The sequence below is a fragment of the Nothoprocta perdicaria genome, unplaced genomic scaffold (assembly GCF_003342845.1).
Source record: "Nothoprocta perdicaria isolate Ctin4 unplaced genomic scaffold, notPer1 scaffold_319, whole genome shotgun sequence".
NCBI lineage: Eukaryota > Metazoa > Chordata > Aves > Tinamiformes > Tinamidae > Nothoprocta > Nothoprocta perdicaria.
Window position 1 is genome coordinate 250,979 of NW_020455554.1, and position 21,860 is coordinate 272,838.

Sequence of the window (21,860 nt, forward strand, 5' to 3'; positions counted from 1 at the left end):
TTTTTGTTTTTTAACTTTTCTTTTGTAAAATGCATTGAGGACAAAAAGCCCCCTTGCTTTCTGTATTCGGTGTGGTAACCTTGTGCGCTTCCTGCAGTTGGCAATTTAGCTAAATCTTCCATTCTTTTCCCTGCTCATTCCATCTGGAGAAGCTGATATCTTGAGTCACAGAGTCACAGCCATCAAAGTTACCTGATAGGCTCTTTGAGATATTTCACAATTGTGAGTTATCTCCATTTCAGCCTTACCAGATAAAATTCATCCTTTTGCTTTGAGACTGGGAGTGGGCAGTTGCAGAATGCCAGCGTCTCCCTTGATTCCCACTTCAGTGCTGCAGTAGTGACTGGAGTTTCTGCTGATGTTTTGCTCAGTTCCTTTGCTCTGCTTGTCTTGTGCACAGGATGATAGTGGAGTTGCATCGGAAGGTCTCCAGCCTCATYGAGTTCCTGAAGCAGAAGTGGGCCCTCCACGAAGTGCGCATCGTATCCTTTTCCTGCTGAAACTGTGCTGYGTGCTGTGCCCCAGCAGCAATTTGGTGACAAAAATGTAGATCTACCTAGTGTATTTGCCAGCCCATGTTTAATAAAGATTACGATCAGTATCTCAGCATCACTGACGTGAGGGAGCCCTTAGCAGGAAACGCCAAGCATTTCACTTCCCACTGAACTCTTCTCTGCTCTGATGCCCTGAAGAGCTAGTTGGTAATAAAGAAGCTCCCTGCCTTTATTTCATTTCTGTAAACAYGAGCTGAATGGATTAATTTCCTATCTCTGAACTTTGACCCATGCAGTAGAAGGGTTTGTGAGGAAACAGCCATTATGTTCTCCTGTGAACTAATGTGCTGCGTCCTGTTCTCRGTCCCTTTATTCAAGCTTGTGGGCTTTTCTTTTTAATTTGTGTGCCTGGACAAAGTGGCAGTGTAGCATTTGATACTTAAATGTCAGAACACATACAGAAAGTAGAGTCTATTTTGCTATGCAAAAAAAAAATATAGTTTCAAAATCACAGTGGGGCTTGAAGCAGAGATCAATAATTTTGCATGGAACAGAGATYGAGCATTGCTGCAAATCTTAAGTGTAGCCCATATCAACATAGAAAGATTTAATTTCCAAAGATCAGAGTGTTCGTATCTATGCTGAGAATATACCCCTGGTCAGCTATATGTTCTTTTTATTTGCAAACTAGGCTACCAGGTGCTGCTKTTGACGGGACAGATGGTGGTTGCATTCTTTGACGCATCCGTTTTAGCGTAAAACACTAGAGGAACGGCAGCTTCAAGACCCCAGAGACTCGGAAACAAGAGGCGGCTTCTCGGAGGAGAAGGTGATGCTCCATCTTTTTCCAGGAGAGAACTGCACCCTCACGCCGCTGCCTGGGGTGGCCAGAGTGGTCCACTCCAAGGCTTTCTGCACAGTGCACTGGCAGGAGACTGGCAAATGCAAACAGAACACAAAGGACTCTCACTTACTACCCCCTGCACAAATCCTAGGCATACAGAGTGGTCAGGGGACAGCCAGGGGACAGCTAAAATACATCCGGGGAACGGAAGGTGGCAAGAGTGTTGGAAGAGCAGAGAGCACTACAGAATCGAGCAGAACCTCTCAGCCCACAGCTGAAGTTTCTGCAAGCGCTGAAGAGGGTTCCCCAGAGACTGCTCTAGTGGAAGGGGCAGCCTCACATCTTGGCATCACTAATCCCCTCAGCAAGCCCCCTCCTGGACTTCAGGATCCAGAAGGGAGCCATGAAAAGCTGAGCTCGATGACCTTCTGTGTGGAGGGCAGGGAGGCCCTGGCTGGTGACCAAGCAGCCGGGCTACCATCGTGCAGCACAGCCTGTGCTTGCAGGAAGATCCCTGATGTGGAGGAGCTCTCTCTGCTTGATCCCTTCCCACGGTACATGAAGTCCTGTCAGGACCTGATTGTCCCGGAGAAATGTTTTTGCACAGAGAAAATGCATGGAAGAGACTTTACTCCTACAGCTGGGAATACTTCTCCTGTGGCCTTTCCAAGTGGGAGCACAGAGACGCCCGACGCATGTTTGGCGCAGCTGCCCAGAGGCCACGTGGCCTCACCCAGCAGTGGCCCCTCCAGGCCTGAAGCTCAGGCTAGCCATGGCCCCAGCCTGCAGCTTGACACGTGCACCAGGGAGATAACAGACGTGGTAATGGAGGATTCTCAAGAGAAGCTGAGCTCCTCGTTTCCACCTCCACCTCAGGGACAATCTAGTTCAAAGTCTCTCAAGGATGACCCGAGCAGGCTCTCTCAGCAGGTTAGAGAAGAAGGATGGAGCCTGCGAACTTCGGAGAGCCTCACGTTGGCAGAAGTCTACCTCATGATGGGCAAGCCRAACAAGCTGCAGCTGGAGTACGACTGGCTGGCTGTCCTGGAGCCAGAATCCCAGGAGGCCAGGGAGCAAACGTCCGAACCAAGTGCTGTTCCTACGGGCACCACCTTCCACAAACAGAGACTCCTCAACTGCCTTTTAAAGCTCATCTCAACTGAAGTCAATCCCAAACCAGTAAGTAGCTCTCATTTGTGCTCCAGAAGCTAAGCTCTTGGTAATAGGGCTCACGGAATGGCTGCCCTTCCTTGTTTTTGTAGTAAATTAGTGACCAACTTTGTTAAGATCTTGGAGTCACTGATGAAAAAAACATTACGAAGCAGCTTGCTGCTGAGTGGACGTTTCTTTAATATGCTGCATCTGTTTCTTGGGGGTTTTTCTCCTGCTGCTTTTTGTTTTCCGGTTTGCCCTGGGTCTCATTTTCAGCAGTGTTACAGTAAACATTTAGTGTGACTGCTGAAAAGACGAGATGTGAGATTAGATGCTTTCTATTCTGTCTAAGAGTAATGTCCAGAGTTCATGTAATTCAAGTAGCATTCCGTATAGGTGTGAAAAGAGCTGATCTATTTCAGGTATCCTGGCCAACGTACTTTGGTCTACTGCTGTGATTTTTGTAAAAGTGGCAATATAAGTTTCAGGTTTTATTTCCAAGACTCTAGATACATGTGTTTAACAGCCCAGAAAAATACGTCCTTCCCAGGGCAGACAACTGGGGTAAATTAAACTTGCTGAAACGTCCTTTCAGGACATCCTCTCCAAAAGAGACCGAATTCAGCAGATCAGACCGGATTGGGAAGATGGTGATGYGAGAAGTTCAAGATACTCCAGTGTAGAGGGCAAATGAATCACTGTTCCCAAACACCTGGGATACTCTGCTCTTTGCTTTTGGTAGGGTAGTATCCTGTCCCCATTTCCCCCATCCCTAAAGCTCTTGTGGATCCTGATTTTATAAATATAGGATGTAGGATATTTTTAAATATCACATATAAATTTAAAACTACCTTCTGTGAGACACAGCTCCAGTCTGATAAAGACTTGAAGTTCACCAGACTTGTGGTCTTGTGTCTCACTGGTATGTGATGAAGTCTTCCCCGTTTGGCAGCTGGTTTTACCCCTAGTGTGACAGCTAGAGAAAATAGGATTGAACTACGGTGGACTAGAAATAGGAGAGTATCTTTAAATTTAGGGGAAGAAGAAGGGGGGGGGGGGAGGTATTATCTGAGGCAATTGTTACTTGCTAGTTATGCTATTTGTGTCTTAATCAAAGTAGGGAAATTCTCCTGAAAAATAATGCAGTTCTTCCAGGTAGGTACCAGTGTTCTAATAAAAAAGAGGAATCTTTTTCTTTGTTTGTAAAGTACTAGTTTATATAGACTTCATTGCAGAAAAATAAACTGAAAGAGTTAAAAAAAACAAAAACGAAACAACAAAACAACAAAAAAAAMCACAAATAAGGTCACTTGTGGTAGTGACTGTCGTGGGACTTCTATGTGTATATTCAGGTGACAGCGATATTTATTGCCTGCCTGGAAGTAGACTTTTGGAAAGGATTGGCTCTTAAATCTTGTGCATTTCATCAGAAATCACAGTAGGAAGGCAATAGTTTTGCCACTGGGTCCCTCCGCTCTCCTGGAGCGTGGACATGTGCAGCCGAGACCTGCAGTCGCTGCCTTTAGGACGCTGCTTCTGGGCCACGGCGCTCGGAGTTGCCGGGCTGCGTCCACGCTCCGGGACCACTTCTCCCACCGGAAAGTGAAAAGCTGCTTCAGCATAAGGAGAAGTTGTTTGGATGCCTGCTGCCTCCTCCAGAAGATCTGCAGTGAAGCCACCTGTGCTGTATTTCTTGCCTTCAAATGAAGATTACCAGCATCAAGCAAACTACAGAGAATTGCACTGCAGACAAGTGTGGGTTGAAATTTTATGCCTGTGGTTGCACCCCWCTTTCTTTAAAGGCAACTTTTGCTAGAAAACCTTGTAAGTAGCTTAATGGAATTAACTGGCTAGGCCTGGAAAAATTAGTAAAGCCTCTTGCCATGTGGTTTTGTTTTGTTCACAGTGATTCAGTGTAAAATAGGAGGAGGATTGGGAAAAAATTCAGAACTTTTTATCTTTACTTGATTAACAACAAAATATTTTTGGATACTGCCARTCAGAAGAGCCATCTGGATAGTCAGAGTTTATGAAAATTAGTTTTCCATTGAATTTGAAAACAACCCCTTTTTGGTACTATGGCAAATCCTTGTCTTCCCCTCTAATATTTCTGGGGAGTGAGAGGATGTTTTGCCTTTTTGTTTTGTGAGTGCTTTGTCACACTGTAAACGTTGATCTGATTGCTTAAATAGCATCAATTTATATTACAACGATATTTAACATTACCAAAAACACTGAGAAAGAATTTTAACACCACTCACACACATAGAGGCAGTGGTTAAAGTACTGAAAGAYATTGAAGTTAAGATTTTTATTTTTTTAAAGAAAACTCCTTAAGCAGCCGTGGGTGTAGCAGTGCAGTTACTGTCCCAATAAAGCCCTGTGTTCAGCTGCTGTACCTGCATTTTCAGACGCCTGAAATGAGCTCCGTTGCCACGTCGCCGATGAAGCCCGCGCAGGAGGAGCAGGCCCTGACGCCCCCCGGGAAGGTGGTTGCCGTCAGCAGCAGGAGCCCGGGCTGCGCGCGGAACCAGTCTGCCCTTCGTGGCAACAAGACCTTTTCCCCCAGTGCCGCTTCCAGCTCCTCAGGTGAGTGGCCATCAGGACTCACTTCAACACACGAGATCTTTAGCGCACCAGAGCAGTGTCTGGGAAGCTCTGCCCACTTATATGCCCGTATGTTTTCGTCCGTAATTCCAGGAGAAAGAGAGCTCCTAAATATTATCTTGTTAGTTTGGATTAGGATTGTCATAAATTCAGTATTTCTGTAAATCTTAAAAAAAATATATATAAAGCTACATCAATAATGCAGTTCACAGTACAGAAAATGTCCTATCAAGGCAGTCTTGCAGAGACGCTGGCTCTTGTTAGGAAATGGCTGCTACAGGGCATGGGGCCTCAAGAGCCTGGAGGCCTATAGGTTTGGAATATAAATATATTGACTAAAGTTTGCTGGTTAAAATAGTATTTTACTGAAAATTTTACCTGCCGTTCTGCTGAGATGAAATCCTGAATGATTGTTATGGATTACCTTCTTTTTCTACTAAAAGGTCCATCTGAAGTACTGATTTGTGAGCTGCAGCCCTGCAGACCAAGGGTTTCAGTTCTGACTTCAAAAAGAAACAGGGCAAGTGCCAGAGGCGCGGAGTTACAGGTGCCGTTCACAGGCCTCCCTTTTTGCCCCTATGCTGTAAGGAGCAATGGACTGAGAGCCATTTAACCAGTGCTGTGAAACCCCCTAGTTGGTGCTCTGTATGGTTTCCATTTTAAAGTGGTGTGATAGCAGTGTCGTCTCTGTGTAAAGCTTCATTACACTGACTTGCAGACAAGTACACACTTGCTTAAATTGCTAGTAAGGAGCCCGATAATTTAAGAGGTGAAATGTAGGAATCATTACTTTTCTGAGAGATACGCAGGCCAGGAGGGCATATCTTCTTAAATGAGATTCAGAAATAAAATCAAACTTCACTTGCAGCTTGTTCATTTTATGAGATTGTACTTTATACTTCCCCTAATGCCTTGAAAATAATTTCTGAAGTATTTTAAGTAAGGATAAGAATCATCAACTGAGAATACCAGATGACAGAATGACAGAACCAGCAAGAAGACAAAAAGACTTTCTACCTGCTCCCCTGGAAGCAGGCATGGCACTTCGGTTGGTGCAGACCTGTGTTGATTCAAAAACAAACTGAGCTGCCCATATTAGTTTTTAAAAGATGCGTTATTATTATTAAGATTGTATAATTTAATGAAACATGCAGTGTTAAATCAGAGAGTGAAAAATCTGGAGTACTTTGTGCGGTACCAGTCAAGGACAACCAAGTTGGCTGCAGCTGAGCTGTGTGGCTTGAACAGGAGAGCAATAAAGGGGGGTTTAAAACAACGCTCTGCCTAGCGTGTTGGTTTTGCCCCTCAGCAGCTCTGCCTGGGGTGCCTTTACTTCTGCCTTTGCTATACAGTAATTTTAAAGCTTCTTTGTACCCTCACATATGACACTATTAAATAGCTACAGTAGTTCGGCTATCAGAAAGCAAACTTTGAGGTCGCTTTTAGGTGGATTTCCTCATAGAATTTGGTCTTGAGTCTGTCTAGCTGCCAACTACTTTGGGTTTGGGGTTGGGTCTGTTTAATGAAAATTARTTGATTTGGCCTTCCTAGTAGAAAATAATGATTAGAAGATCTAACTGGAAGTTCTGTTCATTCCGGAGTGATGGAAAGACTTGGCAAACTGGCAGCTTCACGAACAGAAAAGGAGATGAGAAGAATCATGCAAACAGGCTTAGCAAAGAGCAGGGCAATAGCTGTGACGCAAAATCACCATAACACTTAAACTATGATAATCTTAGTTACATCTAACTGCATGTCCTTACTCTCTGCAGTGTAATTTGTTCTTTTCATGTTCACTTGTTTGCTGTAGCAGTTCTCCTTATCTCCTGCTCAGGGATGAGGCCCTAATACTTTTGCTTTTTAAACATTTCAGTTTAAAAACGCTTCAGTGTTAAGTAGCTTTGGTAGAGCAGAGTTTAGAGCAACAGAGTGGGGTGTTTCTTCATTTAAACAGGGACCACACTGCTCCTGAGCCCATGGGAACCCCAGGGCTTCTGTCAGCATTTCCTCTTTAAAATGGTGATAAGAAGGCCTGCATGTTTATCTGTTAAGCAAATATTGCAGTATTGCTAAGACAGTCCRTCTTTGGGAAGATATTTTTGGCAAATTGGTTCCCACTCTCCGATTCCTCTGTCACCAGAACCATTTTACAGGGGTTACACTTTGAATTACCACACTTGGAAAAATAAGACCATGTTACATGTAAAGATTTAGAATGAGTTTGTGTCTGTCTTATTTTCCCCTATAAAAGGAATGGATCAAATGCATTACATGTTCTGTTCAGTGGGAAGAACACTTGAGTATTTCTGCAAACAGAACAGATAGACTGATTAACACAGTTGGGTAGGGCTCAAAATTGGGTCCCAACGCTCCAGTTTTGGTAGTGTAAAATTGCATTTATCCTCCTCTACCCAAGGATTTCAAAGCAAGTGAATGTTTGCRGTGTCCTTGTGAAGCAGGATCATGCCACCAATTTACATGTGGGAAAAGTTAAGTAGTCAGTCTCATAACTTGTATAAGATTTCAAATATATCGTGGCAGAGCCAGAGTCCAGAAGCCCCAGCTCTGTCTGGTCCTTCAGTTACTAAACAATTACATCTCCGTTCACTTCATTTAAACRACCCTTAAAATCTTGCAGGTTTGAGAAACCTCCCCAGACCTCTCTTGGTGGCCGGTCCTTCAAGTTCGGGCAGTGCTGACACGGACGGGGGCCTCTTTGCCGTTCCCACGACTCTGCCACCCAACAGCCGCCACGGGAAGCTCTTCCTGCCCAGTAAAGAAGCAGAGCTGACCTTCCGGCAGCACTTGGACACAATCAGTGTAAGTGGGGCCAGGGGAGCCAGCGGCAGCGGCTGTGCCAGCTCCCAGGGGGACTGTCTTGTTCAGCAGGACCTTTATGAAGCCGCACGCCTGGTGAGGTTCAAGCGTGGCATTCTACCCAATGAGRCTGGTCGCGCTTTGATCACATAATTGTGACCCCAATCCTTCTGACCTGCAGGCTGTCATACTGCCTCATTAAACTCGTTTGCTCTGCTCCAGCAAAATACTTTTGACAAGTTTAAAACAACTGATATCCTTCTCATGCAACAAAATGTAATACGTCCTTGTTGCTGAGATTTTATTTTATTTTTATATATAAAATGTCAATAACAGTGTCACACCAGTTACATTTCTTAGGCAGTTGGATAGGTTCTTTGGGGAAAAGTTTTGTCTCAATAAAATTAAGAACAAGAAGTACTCGTTCCTGGTGGAAAACGTCCCCACCTTGACAGAAACTATGGGAGGTGAAGCTGAAGTTTTCATTTTTAGTTAAGGGAAATGTGTTTTGCATGTCCCACGAGGCATGGCTGTTACTAGACTATGACTTTGAGCAGCTTTCAGTTAGAAATAATACCCGTGTTGGTGTTGGAGCATCAAAATCAAGTGAGACATATTTAATCAAAAGGTAGTTTTGGAAAAGGTAATTTACAGTCTAAAACAAAAGAAAGCATTTTGGTATATAGTTGCAACTTTGTTGGAGAATGGAGTTCGGGGAGTATCATTTGCCCTGTGCCTGTGTGTTTGAAATACTTCCCTAATGCATTTCCTGCTCTCCTGCAGATGCAGTCCGACTTCTTCTTGCCAAAGCCAAGGAAACTGCGGAACAGACACTTGCGGAAGCCATTGGTGGTTCAGGTCAGGAAAATCTGCAGTGTGGGGAATGCCTGGGCTGTGCACCCCAAATAGATACCAGCTAGTTCGTAATAACTTGGGCCTAACTGAATATCCATCTTAAATCTGCTGGAACAGTAAAACCGAGCATCTGACTAAAACAAATGTTTTATTCTGTATTTGAAGTAGCCATAATACGTTCTGTATGTGAGGAGTGTCAAAAACAGTAATCCAGTGCGTGAGGTAGCTTGCGGACAGGGGAGGCCCCTCACCTGAAAGCTTGTTCTGCTATTTGGCCTCTCTTGCTGCTGACACACGAGTGACATGTTCATCTGACCTGTCGCTGCTGCTGCAACAAGTAACGATGCAATTGCACTGCAGCGAGATCACCGGTGAGATACATATATTTTTTTTCTGCTTCTCACTCACCAATTGCTGTGAAAAATTGGGGTGGGAATAGGTGGTGTAGTGAAAGAAAACATTCTCTGAAGGAACATGAGATACTCTGAGGGAACACTGGATTTACAAAACAAACTAGGATTTCCAGCAGAGATTTAAGTAGGAGGCAGCTTGTTAGCTGTGTGTCAGGGGTGGGCACACACTAACCTCCCTTAGACTCCAGCGAACCCCGCAAAAGGGCAGATGCTGCTGTTAAAACGACAAACTTTCAGTAGGGATTTGCAACAAATGAAGAACATATATGAAATGAATTAAAAACAAAATAACAGAAACATCCTTGGGGAAAACAAGGTGGCCAAGTTCTAGCATACCCTTTGGTCCCCCGGTTCTAAGAATGGAGTCGATGGTTTGCTTACAAGTTGCATACAAAKTATTTTTGGTAATAAGATACTCTGCTCGGCAGAACATCATTTATTTTAAACTCTCAGGTACATGTTGTTGTCTCATTAATTCRTGTTTGCTTAATCACAGTGGAAAATGAATTTGCACAATCTAGATGCAATCCTTAAGTTTGATTGTGAACTTCGAAACCATAGAAGATCAGCTTTGCCCTCTGTTTTGCACTTAAATGTTCTGTCGTTTCATCTCTCATACAGAGAACGCTGCTCCCTAGGCCGTCTGGAAATCCATCCCAGCACGTCTGCTCCTTTTCTATCCTATCCAACTCATCCATAACAGGTGAGTCTGCATGTCTCCCATTGCTTGTGTGCTACCATGAGAGGGATTCGAAAGTGGCTAACACTGCGCAAGGAAAGATTTTTGAAAAGAGAAAAATAGCCTTTCAAAACCACAAAGCCATTTATCAGCTGGTTGAGTCATTTCCTACAGGATGATAGGCTTGTGCTCCTGGATAGGAAATCATGATTACAGTGGAGATATTTTTCTTCCACCGCTCACTCTTTCCTTATTTCAGTATTGTGGAATTCTCTGCAAGGAGACAACACTTTGGAAAAAAGTTAAGATAAGAATACCTTTCTATAGGGGGGTGTAAATAATGGTTTCTGTAGACTCTGTATTGAACCTTTTCTGGTATCTGAGATACTGTAGGTTAAATGTCATACGTTATAATCAGTACCRCCTAGTTGTCCTTCCTAATGATTCACTCTTAATCACAACGGTGTTACAAGTTATCTCTCATCTCAGCATTAATCTAAGAATCAACATTAGAGGTTAAAGTTTGTCTTCACTGAAAATAATGAAGGCAGCTGCAATAACACAGCGGAACCTGCATTTGCACCAGCTCACTGCTGCTTGAAGTTTATTTTCTTTCCACTGAACTGTGTTGTATTCTGCTTTAAAKATGTGAGATTTCATTTGCTTGAGAGTTATTTAATCCTCCGCCCTAGGGAGAGGTTCATTTCGGCCAATCCAGTCCTCACTGAATAAAGCCGCAGTTTCTCGTCCCATCGTGCCCAAGGTTCTTCCAACACAGGCTACCAACAACCTGTCCAGTAAGTTTTCCTTGAACACGATGAGAGTGGCAGTGTGTCCTGCTCTATAGGATGTTGCAGTGTTTCTTTTTCCTGGTTACAAATCGTGAGTGCCTTTCAAAATCAAAGAAAACAGTGCTATGTTACTGATACCATCCAAACTAGTGCCATGCACTTTTGGAGCAGGGCAGAAGAGTTCCAAACACTCAGCTGAAAGAAATGTTTTTCTTTCTAAACAAAAACCACTGACATAGCTGATCAGATAATTATCATTTTTGCCMTTTGCATTTGTTAGGTTTTGACTATCTGGCCAATTTTTAAAAAACTATCTTTGAAAAGATTCACAGCAGAGTAATCCTGCAAAGAAAAGACTTCTAATGTGTTTATCTTTCTATTTCACAAAAGGTGCTATTGACTTGGCAGCTAAAAGTGCCGGGATTATCCCTGGTAGCCCCTTGCCCGTCCTGGAGGCAGATGGTTTGTCAGGGGTGTCTCCGCTCTCGCCGGATGGAGTGACCGCGGTGGTCACAGGGCAGGAGTCCTCAGTGGCACATCAGAACGGAGGCTCCATCACCACCGTGGAGGTCAGTGACTCTTGAGCGTGTTTTTCTTCTTAAAGCAGTGAAGCATCTTGTTCTTTTGCCATGTMAAAAGCTGTATTATTAAGGACTCTTCTGGAAGCTTCCCCTGGGGTTTATTGTTAGACATGCGTATCATGACAAGCCCAATGTCTGTTGTGTAGCATGCGTTAAATGGTTGAGAGATTCAGTCATTGTTGCACACATTTCCATCCTGTAGAAGAGTTTTCAGCTGTGCAACGGTTAAGTTGGCTATCCAGAAATCTGGATTCAAAGCAGAAGAGTAGTTTTTTGAGGGATAGAGACTCAGCTGAGAATTTGGGGCCAATTTCTGGGCATGTAAATACATGGACTGTGGTATCTTTTTACTGTCCCTTTCATTGAAACCCAGGTACATGTTAATCTCTGTCATTATCTCACACTTATGTGAACTGTTTTGAAAGGCAGGATACGCAGTGCAAACAGTGCAGAAGTAGCTGCACTTGCTTCTTACATCCCTGAGTGTATTTGCAGCACCTCTTGTAAAACTGGGTCACTCACCCAACTTCTCCTGTGCTTGCAGGGCTCAGGCACTGGGTGTCGGGTCCCGTTCATCAACCTGCCCACGCGGCACGAGCAGCAGGAGGCAGTTCCTGATGGTTTCCAGGTAGAGTGTGTGTGAAATGGGGAGTGGTTTCCGAACACCAGTGAGACGCCCTTGATCCTACGTTATTAGTATTGCATTTGATGGAAATGAAAATCCCTAACATTTGATAAATTTTAAAGAAGGGGGGGAAAAAAAGCAAGCTGCTTACATTTATCTCTCTGCCATTTTGTAGAAGAGCGAAATGAAGCTGACAAGCTCTGACCTCTGGAGGAGGAGCAGGTCTTGATCCAGGAGAGAAATTTAGGATAGGCATGCTCTATATAGCAAAGCACTTACAAATACAACAAAGAAAGATTTCCGGAATTGGCTGTCCTGCTTGCTGAAGAGGAAATGCTAAGACTAAAAGCAGGCTTGTAGTGCCTGCATCCTCTTAAGTGAATCCCTCATCTTCACATTGAATCCAATACATCATAAATACTTAAGTGTAGTAGAGTGGAAGTTCTAAGAGTCTTGTCATCCTGTTCCCACCTCCCTTCTCCAGTGGGATCCTGACCTTGTCTTAACTACGTAGCCGCTTTTTTTTTTTTTTTTTTTTTTTTTTTTTTTTTTAAGGAAGCATTTTCTACCTCACCTGTGATAGGAATGTACAAAAAGAAAGTTAAAACTATTATGACAAAGAGCGTAGAAGTGAGGCAGATTTTATAGCACTTGTGTCGGGATGTTTTCTTAGGTGTTTATTTAAGGTGGAACAGTCTTAGGTTTTGTTCCTGCTGTCAGGAATGCTTTGCATGTACGACATGCATGAGATAAAATTTGAACAGAGTTGTATGTATGTATGAAGAGGAACTAGAACCTTGAAATTATTCCTTGAAATTAACAAATAAAAAGAGCTTGACTTTTTGGAAATCTAGCTGTTTAGAGACTTGAATCTTTTAAAATATTCATATTATTTAAGCGTTTGTAGGGTTCTTGTCTATATAAAGCCAAATGCAATCCTGAAGAATTAATAGCTATCTGGTAGATTCCTCAAAGAAAGACACATTAATTCATTTACTATATGTGAGTGCTTGCTTTCGTTATGTAGCTTAAAGTAAACATTATTTGGTATGCTACAAACTCATGTTTTTTTCCAATAATTTGGCAGGATATGGAATCAGGAATATTTGTCTATGCTTACAGATACTATTTCTGGAAATAATACAGTTTCCATTTAGTAGATATTTAAAACGTGGACCCAGTTTATCTTTTATGTCTAGATGAGAAGAAAAACACTTACAAGTGTTTTTGGATCTATGAAAAAAAAATGTTGAGAATATATTCTGCTGAATTTAGTCCTTTAAAAAAAAATCTGCTTTCAATCTGATGCTCCAAGTGCTAAGCTGTTGCTTTTCAGACATGTATCCCAGTTCTTTGTTTTTCGTAAATTCATGAATTATGTTTCTTGTACCAGGGCACATCGGTGCTTTCTCTGTCCGAACTAACCAAGGCTCCTCTCCAGAATGGTCTTTCCACCCCTCCACTTCCCTCATCAGAGCCTTCCAGTACCCGTCTCTCTCCTCCCAACGTCTCTGCACTCTTGGATATTTCTCTGCCTGGGCCGCCTGAAGATGTCCTTTCCCAAGGAGAGCCTGCCACTCAAATCAGTGATTCCATCATTGAAATAGCGATCAGCTCTGGTCAATACAGTAAGTCTGAACTTAGCTAAAGTCTTCCTATTGAGAATTTTAAATGACAGCAGAAACTAGGAAGTTCTTGGATATTTTTTTATATATCTATTGAAAAGGTAATTGTGTGAGTGATCTCTCTGTTCTGATGTATATGGCTTTACGGGGTTCTTTCTAACAAAAATAACTTGTGCGGTGTCCTGTAACTTTACCACATTGACTTAGTGACTCATTGGCTTACAGGTGAAGGTGTTTCTCTTTCTCCTGCAAAGCTGAATGGCAGCGACAGCTCCAAAAGTCTTCCATCACCGTCCAGCAGCCCTCAGCAGAACTGGATTGCCTCTCCCAGCCACGATCCCCAGTGGTACCCCAATGACTCCACAGACTCCTCTCTCAGCAGCCTGTTTTGTAAGTATCTGCATGCAGAGAACTGCAGCAAAAGAGCTCCTCCCTTTGCAAACAAAGGCAGTTTGTTCAAGTGAATCTTTTGAAAAATAGGACATTCAGCAGRATCTTTGTAAATTCTATTTCTGTGTTTCTTGCTTTTGTTGTGTGACAGCTTTGTCTTGAATGTATTTTCTTTCTTTTTTATAAGTCTTTTCCTTAAATTATCCTGTTGCTAGACTGGAGCAAGAGCCGATACCCTGGGGCAAATAACTCCTTGGCAGTCCTTTGTAGTCTGCTTGGAGCCTGACTCATGAGTTAGGCTGAGACGTTTTGGCTGTTCTGCCAAAGCGGAAAGATGCCCGTGGCTCTGCTCTGGGATCACAGGCTTCGCTCTGTGCTTGTGAGCATGATYTCAGAGAGATGAGATCACTGTGTTTGTCTGGGGGTTGTGTGAGTTAACACTTGATGGTGCCACTGACATGGGTTTCTCAGTGCTCTTAGCTGAAGGTGTTCTTGCTAGGAACACGTAACTTTGAGGACAGAGAAGAAAGAGATGGTTGCCGTCCGTTTTCTGATTCCGTGTCATCCTTGGCCTCTCAGTTGCAAATAGTGAATGAAGTAACTTACTGGGGTGCTTGTTCTTTACAGCAAGTTTCATCTCCCCTGAGAAGGGACGAAAAATGCTGCCCACTCCTGTTGGAAGTGCAAGCGGCACCTCCTTACTGGGGCCCAGCCTCCTGGATGGAAACTCCCGGGACTCCTTTGTGTCACGCTCTCTGGCAGACGTAGCAGAGGTACGTCAGCACGTCACGTTCAGCTGTGCTGCTTTTTCAGTGCAGTGCTCTGGCATGTTATTTATCGTACTGCCCTGTGAGGAGGAGCTGAGGGTGCTGGCTGCTGAGGGTTCTGGCCAGAGAGGAGAAGGCTGCAGGGGGTGGAGAGGGAGCCTCAKAGGTGGCCTCAAGGATATAAGGGGAAAAAAAAAAAAAGTTGGATATAAGGAAAAATTCCTACCTGGAAAGAGTGTTGAAGCATTGGAATAGCCTGGCCAGGTAAGTGGTGGAGTCACCGTCCCTGGCAGCGTTAATACGCGTGTAGATGAGGCACTTAGGGACATGATTTAGCAGGCAGGATGGTGATGAGTTTGTGGTTGGACTTGATGATCTTGAAGGTCTTTTCCAACCATGCTGATGCTATGATAGCAGCTTTCCAGTACCTGCAGGGAAGTCATCAGAAGGATGGAGCCAGGCCCTTCACACAGGTATTTGGTGGGAGGAAGAGGGGCAATGTGTGTAAGCTGAAACAAGGAAGGAAAAAGTCCTTCATTGTGAGCTTGGGTTAGACACCTCTTAATCTCCTTTGTAACCTTAAATTACCCTATAGTTTACACATAATTTAACATCAAGTTGCATGGTAACTCCATGGGGGCTGTGCCCTAGGAAAGGGAAAAGTCATTATTCCTCCTTTGCCCCTTGGACATTGGGAAGGAAGTTTTGCGGATGTCTTGCAACTTGAGGMTGGAGATCAACGCTGATGTGATGTGATGTGACCTTGGCAGCCTCAGCCTTCATGCCCAGCTCTGCTTGCCACATTGAATAGGAAGAGTGCTAACTTTTACGCTAAAACGCTAAAATTGTTGAACCTGGCAAGTAGTAGGTGTGTTAATTAAAGAAGTAGTAGGATAATCCTTTTGTGCAAATTTTATATGATACTGCAGCCCTTAAGCTAGCAAACTGCCTTGCAGGAAAATGGGGTAAGGCACCATCTTAGGCACTGCCAAGCAGCTGCAGTATTTTGCTGTTGCGGCCAATGTGGGTTTGTGTGGGAGTCGGCAGAGGAAGCAAGTCTCGTTTACAAATAGCTTTAACGAAGGGAGAGATTTGAAAGAGTTTTATTGTCCTGCAGAATCAAGTTTTCACAGAGTCACAGAATGGTTGAGGTTGGATAGTCTAACCCCCTACTCCAGCAGGGACACACAGAGCACAGGGCATCTGGTCGTATCCAGGCGGGTTTGGAAGAGCTCCAGAGAAGGAGACTCCGCACAGCCTGTTCCAAAGCTCTGTCACCCTCACAGGAAAGAAGTGCTTCCTCACATGGAGATGGAACTGCCTCTGTTTCGGCTTGTACCCATTATCCCTTGTCCTGTCACTGGCCAACACTGAGAAGATTTTAGCCTCATCCTCTTTACATCCTCTCTTCAGGTATTGGGACACGTTGATAAGAGTTGCAAACGCAGTTGTATACATGAGGCAGTTCCAAATTAAGGAATATTTGCAATAGTGATATGTGGATGAGGCCCATTCAGACTGTAGAGTCTTCAAAGAGGCTCCCATTAGCTCACGGATAGGAGCTCTTCTCAGTCAGCTAAAGCAACATGAATCTCCACTGATGTGTGGCTGCCCTTTCCTCTCACCTCTGTTCCAGGTGGTGGATTCCCAGCTGGCTTGCATGATGAATGAGAACAGCATAGACTACATTTCCCGTTTCAACGACCTTGCCCAGGAGCTGTCCATCCCCGAGCCACCCCGCAGGGAGGTCCTGTTCGATGGCAGTGCCAGCGGTGGCCCCCCCATCGGCGACCTCTCACAGTGAGCGCAGCAGAGCGGCTGCCCCATGGAGACACTGCGTGTGAGCTGGAGCTTGTGGTGCTGGAGCAGAGCCAGGGCAGGGTGTGGGGAAGCAGCAGATGGACCTTCCCTCCAAAAAAGCGGCATCGTCTTCAAGGGTCTGATAAGTACCTGCAAGTCCTGGGATGTGCAATACGCTGGGAGCCACGAAACAGGGAGTAGTGTGATAGGAAGTGGTGTCCCTCCAACAGCAGCGATGTGAGGGGGTGGGTTTTAGGGGACAGTGCTGGGCTTGTACTGTGCAATGGCCTAGGAAGAAGTGGCTCAAGCAAAAAGGGGTCTTGCCGGAACCTCCCCTACAGGGATTACTTATTGCTGAGCAGTCCAAGCACGATGATTCAGGATTCACACTGAAGTTGTGGAGGATGAGGGGCAGGGGCATAGAAGACATTTTTGGTCTAGAAATGCCCCGGTCGGCACTTGTTTGATGAATCAGTCAAAGTGAGGTTTTCTTGCACTCTCTCCTAAGGCGCTGTGGCTCTGCGATGCTCCATTTTTATGCACCGTTCTTTTTCTTTGGCAAGGTCTCATTCTTTGAACATTCCTACAGGGGCACGTACCTGCTCGCTTGGCCTGCGGGGAGCTCTGATTCACCCTACCCCCAGCTTGCCTGAAACCGGGGGGAGTTTCCTCCAGTTTGGAGCCCCACCTCACTTCACGATCCTCACTCTTCTGGCTGCACTCATCTTCCCCACCTTTAAGGGAGACTCATCATCACGTTTCACTGTTCTCCCACTGGTGAGGGAGTGTTTTTCTGCTTTCCCTGAGGGATGTGTGCTTTTTCTGTCAGGCAACACTGCAAAAGAGCTCTTACAGGAATCGCTAGGAGAGCTTGGTCGTAATTAGTCTTGGCTTTGCTGGAAACAACCTGTATATATTGCCATCTTTCTCCACAAAAATGTGAGATGCGGTATCTCCTGGGAGAGGAAATAGGAAAGACTGTTGTAATGTATAGATACAAATATTATTCTAACGCTAAAATTGTTGAAATCTGTCTTGTGTCATTAAAAAAAAAAAAAAGGAAAGGTGTCAAGTCCTAGGTTAATCCCCTCGTCCCTCCTAGTTTCCTCCTTGTGCCGCTAATTCCAGGTGCCCTGTTGTACCTCAGGGCATAATTTTTCATTATAGTCACTCCTGGGCACTAATGGATCTGGTAACCCTCTGGGAAATCCCTATGCATTTAGTGGTAGTGTTTTAATACCTAAAGATTCAGATCCTGATTTCTACGGGGTCAAAGGAGTCTAAAGTTACTTTCTTTATGGCTGGTTTTCTTTTGGTTCTGCCTTTGTATCTCAGGAGCCTTTTCCTATTTCCTTTCCTACCAGTCTTGAGAGAGGACACTTCTACTGTGCCCCTTTTCTAAGCACTTCTCTGCTTCTCCAGTAAGATGATGTCCCTCGGCTGTTTTAGGTAGCTCTGAACTTCGCCAAGGGGCTAGTCCTGTGTAAACCTCAACTTTCTATAAGAGCCGTTTGTTAATAAATACTCACAACTTCTCCATCTCTTAGGCTGTTATCAGGGGTTCATTTTCCCAACTTGCACTATACTCGGTGGATGTAGTTCTGCCTGCCTTTAGCTACTTTTACAAAGCGTTTGACTGGGAGTTTCCTGTAACTTTGCTCACAGTGCACTGACTGGACTCGCTCTTCTCCCAGTCACTTTACCCTGCTTGTGTAGATTGTTTTTTACCGCTATATAGCTTGCATTGCGCCCTCTCTCATTAAGAGAAAACGTGGTGTTTTTCTGATGTGTCTTTTCTGCAGCCCACAATTGATTGACTTCACTGTGCGGATAGTGGGATTTGGAAGACATTCCTGGGATTCGTTCTGTAGGGACCCCCTGCAATGGGGTTCTCCATTCACATGTAGGAATCAAGGCTAGCAAGAAACAGTCCATAGCAGAAAAAGGGAGAATTGTCATTCCTGTGGGTTAGCTTTCTGTTCCTGCTGCCTGTCACACGGGTCTTCAGTTCTTCTCTCGTTATTTCACTGTTATCCTTGCTGAGCCATGTWGCAGTTACCAGGAGATCATGTAAACCTAGAGTATAAGAACTTAAAGGCTGTTGTCAGGAGATGAGTATTAAGTGSATCGTTTTTATGGTTCGTGCCTGGTATGACAAGTCGGAAGTTTCAGGTTTTACTTAGAGCTGAGATCTCTTTTGSTTCAGCCTTTCCCAGAGTGATTCCTCTTGGTTTTGGCTTCAGCCCTTAGCAATGCTATTTATCCTGGCTACTGTTCCTCCCAAATCCTTCCAGCTTTCAGGACACAGAGAGAGGACTCTTGCTATAGCTGTGGCCATGGAGTACCGGACATGTAGGAGGAGATGTGATATACTCTAATCAAGTACTGTACAAAAATCTGAACTGGTTTTCTACAGAAAGATGAGGCTCCTGCTCTCCGGTGTGTTATCCACCACGACAAACACTCCCATCCTCTCTGCCCAGGCTGGCACCGGGATGCCTGTGCCGCTGCCTCGGAGGCTGCAGCGCCGCGGGGCCGGACACTTCACCCAAACCCGGGGCAGTTCCTGCCATCCGGGATGGGAGTGGGAGCTGACCGGCCGGCCCTGCCGCCGGGACTGGGGGTGCTGGAGAGGGGGTGTCGCTGAAGCGCCTGCTGCTAGTGGTGCCGCTGAGATCCGCACGTGTTGATATCCCGGAGCTTTGCAAGGGAACTCGCAGGAGGCTAATAGCAAAGCGGGAATGACCGCGGGTCTCGTTCAGCACTCAGACCTTTGTGATTAAAGCATGTTTAGAATCACTCTTAAAAGTTCTTATTATAAAACCGATTTTGAAAATGCGGTTTTTGTTACTTTCACCAAATTCTCTTAGCAGCCTCCTGTCTCTTGAGACTTGCAGCCTTCCTGTATTTGGCTTCTAATTTYAGAAACACAAAAGGCAAGCTGTACTTCAATAACAAAGTCTGTTCACTCTTATCAGGGAAAAATTGAAGACAACTTAAATCATTGTGAAAATTTTGAGTTGATGCAGTGTTTGTTATCCTTATTATGTGAAAAGTCACTGCAGTGCCCTTCTGCAGCCACCAGTTGCAGAAGGCAGGTGGCTGTGCTTTACTTGCCGATCATCATCTGTGTAGCTAAGACTGACAAGCGATAAATTAATATCTTGGGTTTTTTTTGGTATTGCTTTTTAATAAAAGTCCAAAACTTTAAAAATAATAATTTCAGTTTCCCCAGCTGAAATAACAAGATCCACTGCCTGTAATCACATCAATTTATCCCAAGCAGATACCTGCCAAGCATGTTGATGCTGAAATGAAGGCAGGATGATTTTTAAGGAAAATAAAACTTTATCATTCAGAGCTGCCCAAGGCACTGAAAACCAATTGGAGGGGTCAAATGGACACYAACAACCTGGTCTGCACTTGTGGTGTTCATTGCTGTAAGGCTTTCTGCTGGGTTTGCTTTTAATCCTCTGGTAGGCTTGCCCCGTGCTGGTTTAGCAGCCCTATGTGTGATAAGGAAGTTCCCTGTGGCGAAAGGCAGAGGAGTCGGTCATCGTGGGGTGGGTGAAAAGCGGCACCCCGTGCCACGGGCTGGCTCTGCCGCTGTGTTTGCGTGCGCTGCGCTGGCTGTCTGCTGGGCGTTGCATCCCCATGAAGCGCACAGTTCGTTTCATCCCTTATCGCTAAAWCTGCTAAGCATAGGAATATTAATTGTTTTTAATGTGGCATCGGTTCGCCTTTTCTTGACACCCTTCTTTGTATTTCTAAATTCAGTTAAATAGCTTGCATCAAATCTAACCTATAAAGAACTTCATCTACTGACTCCATGGATCCCAGAGCAGAAATTTAAGTTGCATTTTATTTTGTACACTCAGACTTCGGATGCATTTATAAGGAAAGTACTGCACTTTTTTTAACCTTTTCAAACCTTTGAATCTCTTAATTTCACAGCAATTTGTAAATGTTAACTAAGTGAAACCTTGGCAAGCACTACGGCAATAAGTTATCATTAATTACTGAAACATGATAACTGCTTTAGAGCTTATGGTTCTGGCAGCAAAGTTTAATGCTGTTTCTTTTAATAATAGTTAAGCCATATCATCTGAGGTTTCTGGCTTGTTTGAGATGTGAATTTGTTTTATAGATTATAAATATACCTATATAGTGTATGTATAAAGCAGAATGCCTGTCCTTACTGATTATTTTTTGTACCATATTGTAAATTATATTATTTATTCTTTACCAATTTTGGAAAAAGGTGTTTTGGTTATTTAATATAATATACAAAAGCTGTTAACTTCCTCTGTTTAAATTTCCAATTCAACTTGTAAAGCTGTTTTTATTCTTGTGCATAAATACATACTAATACTTGGTCTAACTTATGTCCCGTGTMTTATTTGCAGTTCCTGCCATGTCACATTTTCCATTTAACTTTCTATTTGCGTAGCTATGGCCTCAGGAGGATCAGCATTTGTGCTTACTTAAGATGGAACTTTTTGAGGTGAAATTCTGGTTTCAGTGAGCTTGGTGGCACGATTGCTATCAACAGAATCRTCACAGAATTTTCATTGTTCTCCGTGGTGAGAGCTTTTTTGTTTTATTTTGACTTGCACGTATACCTTACACCTTCCCCCCCCCCCCAGCAGTGTCCCCAGCTCTAAGTAAATATTTAGTTGTGAGGACAAGCATCATTGATCTCAGACTGCAGATGTATCTAGATGGAAACCTTAAAGTGAACACAGAATTAAGTAAAGATCTGAATTCACAGTGAGCTAGTTAAGCCATGCAAAAGCCCTCATTTGGACCCCTGCACAGTGACTTTACCATACTGTGATATTTCTTTGGCAATAAACCGTATCAAAGCAAATGTATTTTCATTCTGAAGGGGAGTATCCCTCCTCGGGTGGGATTGCTCCCATTTAAATGCCCAGGAACTTCCCCCTGGGCGTCCGCCTCGTTGTCTCTTCGCGGAGCTTCGCTCCTAACGGGCGCGCGGCGGGCGGCGCCGCCGCTCCCCTCACACCGGGCCCCCAGCGCCAACGGCCCCACCTCCCGCCCCTCCTACCCGAGCTCTCAGCCAATGGCCCTGCAGCTCCCCCCTAATGGACAGGCCACCCTCCCAATGGGAAGGCGACCAGTTGAGTGGAAGGGAAGTCGGGCAGGGCGGGACCCGAGGTGGTGCATGCCGTCCATAGGCTGTCCGGCGTGACGGGCGTGCGGTTCAGCCAATGGGGGGGGCGGGGCGGGCGCTCCCTGCGGTCGGGGCGGCTGAGGGGAGCGCCGCGCGGGCTGCGCAGCCGAGCCGAGCCCGCCGCCAGCACCATGTTCCAGGGCGCCGAGAGCGACGCGGCCAAGCCGAGCTCCAGGTGCCGCGGCGCGGCGGGGCGCGCGGGAGCCGCGGCGCTTTGTGCGGGGCC

At 44.8% G+C, this 21,860-nt stretch overlaps 2 protein-coding genes across 2 annotated transcripts in view; both read left to right on the plus strand.

The window, feature by feature from the left end:
* The window catches only part of CRAMP1 (cramped chromatin regulator homolog 1), a 42,577-nt gene extending 22,169 nt beyond the window's left edge, over window positions 1–20,408 (plus strand). The window contains exons 8-20 of the mRNA XM_026042957.1: window positions 401–482; window positions 1,249–2,517; window positions 4,902–5,079; window positions 7,736–7,917; window positions 8,698–8,772; window positions 9,804–9,885; window positions 10,554–10,658; window positions 11,043–11,221; window positions 11,778–11,861; window positions 13,252–13,486; window positions 13,709–13,873; window positions 14,501–14,646; window positions 16,277–20,408. Of these exons, the coding sequence (XP_025898742.1) occupies window positions 401–482; window positions 1,249–2,517; window positions 4,902–5,079; window positions 7,736–7,917; window positions 8,698–8,772; window positions 9,804–9,885; window positions 10,554–10,658; window positions 11,043–11,221; window positions 11,778–11,861; window positions 13,252–13,486; window positions 13,709–13,873; window positions 14,501–14,646; window positions 16,277–16,444 (2,950 nt within the window). The 3' untranslated portion in view covers window positions 16,445–20,408. The remainder of the gene's footprint in view (window positions 1–400; window positions 483–1,248; window positions 2,518–4,901; window positions 5,080–7,735; window positions 7,918–8,697; window positions 8,773–9,803; window positions 9,886–10,553; window positions 10,659–11,042; window positions 11,222–11,777; window positions 11,862–13,251; window positions 13,487–13,708; window positions 13,874–14,500; window positions 14,647–16,276) is intronic.
* A 1,354-nt stretch (window positions 20,409–21,762) lies between these two features.
* The window catches only part of JPT2 (Jupiter microtubule associated homolog 2), an 8,241-nt gene continuing 8,143 nt past the window's right edge, over window positions 21,763–21,860 (plus strand). The window contains exon 1 of the mRNA XM_026042961.1: window positions 21,763–21,809. Within this exon, the coding sequence (XP_025898746.1) occupies window positions 21,766–21,809 (44 nt within the window). The 5' untranslated portion in view covers window positions 21,763–21,765. The remainder of the gene's footprint in view (window positions 21,810–21,860) is intronic.